The sequence below is a fragment of the Trypanosoma conorhini genome (genome assembly GCF_003719485.1).
Source record: "Trypanosoma conorhini strain 025E chromosome Unknown Tco_14.4_contig_00194, whole genome shotgun sequence".
Classification (NCBI taxonomy): domain Eukaryota; phylum Euglenozoa; class Kinetoplastea; order Trypanosomatida; family Trypanosomatidae; genus Trypanosoma; species Trypanosoma conorhini.
Window position 1 is genome coordinate 1 of NW_021704284.1, and position 3,527 is coordinate 3,527.

The 3,527-nt window shown below is 56.6% G+C and overlaps 2 protein-coding genes across 2 annotated transcripts, besides 4 other annotated features; both read right to left on the bottom strand.

The window, feature by feature from the left end:
• The first annotated feature begins 348 nt into the window (after positions 1–348).
• Positions 349–375: a microsatellite.
• A 43-nt stretch (positions 376–418) lies between these two features.
• Positions 419–444: a microsatellite.
• A 69-nt stretch (positions 445–513) lies between these two features.
• Positions 514–560: a sequence feature (A-rich).
• A 324-nt stretch (positions 561–884) lies between these two features.
• Tco025E_03992 (putative protein phosphatase) lies at positions 885–2,240 on the bottom strand (the record flags this gene model as incomplete). Its single annotated transcript, XM_029370907.1, has 1 exon — positions 885–2,240. The coding sequence occupies one exon, from the start codon at positions 2,238–2,240 to the stop codon at positions 885–887; it is 1,356 nt and encodes a 451-aa protein (XP_029228922.1).
• Tco025E_03993 (protein phosphatase) lies at positions 2,237–3,220 on the bottom strand (the record flags this gene model as incomplete). The annotated part of the gene is made up of 1 exon (XM_029370908.1): positions 2,237–3,220. The coding sequence occupies one exon, from the start codon at positions 3,218–3,220 to the stop codon at positions 2,237–2,239; it is 984 nt and encodes a 327-aa protein (XP_029228923.1).
• Positions 3,221–3,262: 42 nt separating this feature from the next.
• Positions 3,263–3,310: a sequence feature (A-rich).
• Positions 3,311–3,527: the final 217 nt, after the last annotated feature.

Here is a 3,527-nt window from a genome sequence, read left to right on the forward strand (position 1 = left end):
ATATATGTGTGTTTGATTTGCTGTTTCCTGCTTTTGCGTTTTCTTCGCCGGCGAGAGCCCTGCGCAAAGTCCCTTTTGGCGTTGTATGTTTGTGTGTGCTGTGTTTTGCCTCTCCTCTCCCAGCCTGCGTTTGCTGCTTCGCCCGCTTCTTCCGCGCGGACGCGGCGGCCCAGCAACAGGGGGAAGCAACGGAAGGAAGAAAATGGAGGAAGTACAGCGGCACCGCCGCCCGCTCGCGGAAGCAAAAAAAAACAGGGGGACAAACCGCGACGCAGCGGGGCCCCCACCGCCGACGGGAAAAAACAAAAGAAAGAAACAACCCACGCCTCGGTGGACACCCGAAAAGCAAATAATAATAATAATAATAATAATAATCCGAGGGCGGCGACGAAGACCCTGCACACGTGCAACTTCGAGGCAAACACACACACACACACACACGCAACTGTGCGTGGCAACGGCAGACGGCCCCCCAAAAAACTCCCCGCGTAATGACAGTGGCAGAATAACATGAAAAGGAAAAAAAACAACAAAATAAAATAAACGAAATCAAAAGCAAAGAGAATTAAACCTCGAGTGGGCAAAAGCGTGAATGTGTGCGCATGCACGTGTGCCACTTAAAACGCAATGAGAAAGGAGGGTTTCAAAAATACAGATCCCATCTTCAGTGCAGTAGCGACTCCCAGCTCAATTTCCTTCAATTTTTGTTTGGTTGCTTGCTTTCCGTAAAACTGTAAGCACATGAAAGGATAACATACATAAAGAATGCAAAACAAAAAAAATGGGTGGGGGAGGGAGGGCGGCAGAAAAATGGCCTACTCGCGCGTGCGTGCACCACGGCGCCGTTCCGCTCACAGCAGCCACGTCCCCACACCCCGCCGCTTTTACCCAACCCTCACGAACGCCGACCCCACGTAGGACGGCACCAGCGGCTTCTCCAGGAAGCGATCTGTGGTACTGGAGAGGCTTTCAGGGAGTGAGCCGGAACTCCACACGCCAGACCCCGCAGGCCCCCGCTGCAGTTGAGGCCTGCCCGCCGCGGCACAACATACAACACTCCGACGCCATGAGACGGGGTGCACCTCCTCATTCAGAATGATGCAGGCACCAGCCCTGTTCTTGTCGTCCAGGTAGTTGCAGCAGGAGAAAAGTGTTATGACGCGGCCGGAGAAGCCCATCTCCAGTCCAGCCATCTTCTGCTGGTGCGCACGGATCAGCATTGTGAATCCCCAGCGCCGCATAAAAGATTCCAGCGCAGACGCAGTAAACTCGCGAATGGTGTTCCTATCATCCCCTCGTCCAATGTTGCTGCGAAAGCCATGCACGTCAAACTGGTCGTGGCGACGCACCTGCTGTTCTGAGGTCTGCTTCTCGTTTTCATCCTCACTTCGCATTAGCGGGGTGTCGCACGCCACGGAAGAGGCCGACACGGGATCGTTCCAGAGCAGCTCACGCACAAGTCGACGGTACTGCGCGGTCACGGTGTCGTCATCCTTAACCGGCATCACGCAACGAAAGCGAAGGTCGCTCAATTCACTCGAGGTGCCGTTCAGAAGAAACCGCAGAAAATCCTCGTGTGGAGTGCTGTCGTCGCCGGTTGTCTCGCCATTCGCGGGAGACGAGGCGGCAGGCGTTTCCCCCGCCCGCTCCTTCTCCCCCGATTTCTGCGCCCCACGCGCCTGCTGCCCCTCTTGGGGCGCCCGCGGGCCGCCTTCGCCGGCTTCAGGGCGCTCCGCGTCGGCACGCAGCAGCGGAATACCGCCGTGGCACGCAAAAATGGTCCCGTCTATGATCGCAATGAGGGGGAGAGTTGCGAAGACGTCATTCACGCGTCTCCAAAACATCTCACCGTCGTCGCCGCCGAAGAAGTCCCAACACTTCTTGCGGAAGGAGGAATCGCCGTACGACTCCACGTCCCCGTTCACCTCCTCATCCTCGTGGTTGCCACGCAAAAGGATGACTGTCTCCGGACAAAGCGCTTGCCAGGAGAGCAGGTACAAGACGACCTCCACGTCATGCTGGCCGCGATCCACGTAGTCGCCAAGGAAAAGCACCGGTGTTGTCATGAGTGACCAGTGACGAAACGGCACCGCATTGTCAGCAATAAACTTTAGATCCGCAAAGCTACCATGAATGTCACCGCAGCATAGAATAGGCGAGCGAAGCCGAATCGTTAACGGTGACATGAGCATTGAAACGATCGCCTGCTCCGCCAGTAGCAAAAAGTGTTCAAGAATCATTTTTTTTTGTGCTGCGGAAATGGTATGAAGGTGCACTTTTGTGGGTCGTAGGCACCTTCAATGCATTCCAGCACAGCCGTCGCCGCGGTACGCACCGACGTCGCAAAGCGCATGTAGCGAACGCATTTCAACATGTCGCGAGCGTTAGATGTCACATACGGATCCGCTGGGGGCTTATACGTGACCGTGGCCCCTGTGAGTGAGAGGTCCGATGGCTGGTCGGGGTCCGACATGGCAATACTACTTTGCCCCATGACCGTGTGCAGGCTGGCGTGCTCCCCCCAGACCTCTACCACGTAGGGCACAATGGCATGCGCGGGGGGCGGCAGCGGGGGATCCGCTTCGCTCAAATACGACAAGGCGGCGTGTGTGAAGGCGGAGTCCTCAGCGCCAGTCGGGGACCGGCAAGGATTTTTCTCGGTCTCCTTTGATAACTGTGAGCCGCACGACGTCAACACCGACTGCGCATTGCCCTCCGACGAGGGCGTTGCGATGTGCACCACGCGTGGTGACCGGGGAAACTTCATTTTTCCAAATTTCCCACGCAACCCGCGTGGAGCCAGGAATATTGGCGGGGTGCCACGGCGTCCCACCGCGGCCGCAGGCTTCGGCGGAATTGCGTTGCTCTCCGGCGCCGGCTGCTCCACTGGACGCGTGGCGGTTGTGAAAAAACGACAAGTCAATTGCCGGCAGAGCTTGAGGAAAGACACAAAGGCGCCGGGGTAAAGTTGCATGGGCCGCTGGTGTCGCGGCATTTCAATGTTGTTGACGTACACGGGGAGTGAGCAGGGGACGACTTGTAGCCGCAGCACCCCCTCCACACTGCAGGAGACGCAGGCAAAGACTGGGTCACGGCAGACGAGGCGGGAAAAGCCGGCGACGGGCGGTTGGGGCAACGACAAGACGACGTCGCATGACGCGTCAGGACCGATGCGCAGCTCGCGGCCACATTCAACAACAATACAAAACCTGTCACACATGCGGCGTCCTGAGAACTTCTAGGAAGAAAACCAGCAGGAATCGAGAAGGAGAGAGAGAAAGGAAAGACAAAAGCAAAAAAGGAAGAGAAAAGGTTGTTTTTTTTTACCCCCTTGTGCGTGTGTGCGAGGAAAAGAGAATGAACAAGACAGTGCCCCCACAAGGAGCAACGAATGTGGGGAAGAAAAACTACACGGGTAGTAACAGGAAAGTAAACGTTCATTAATATCGTAATCTGTCGCATGGGGAGCTGCGCCGCAAGAAGACCCCGCACGAACACCCCCAGACGCAGAGGCGTCCCGGATGGGG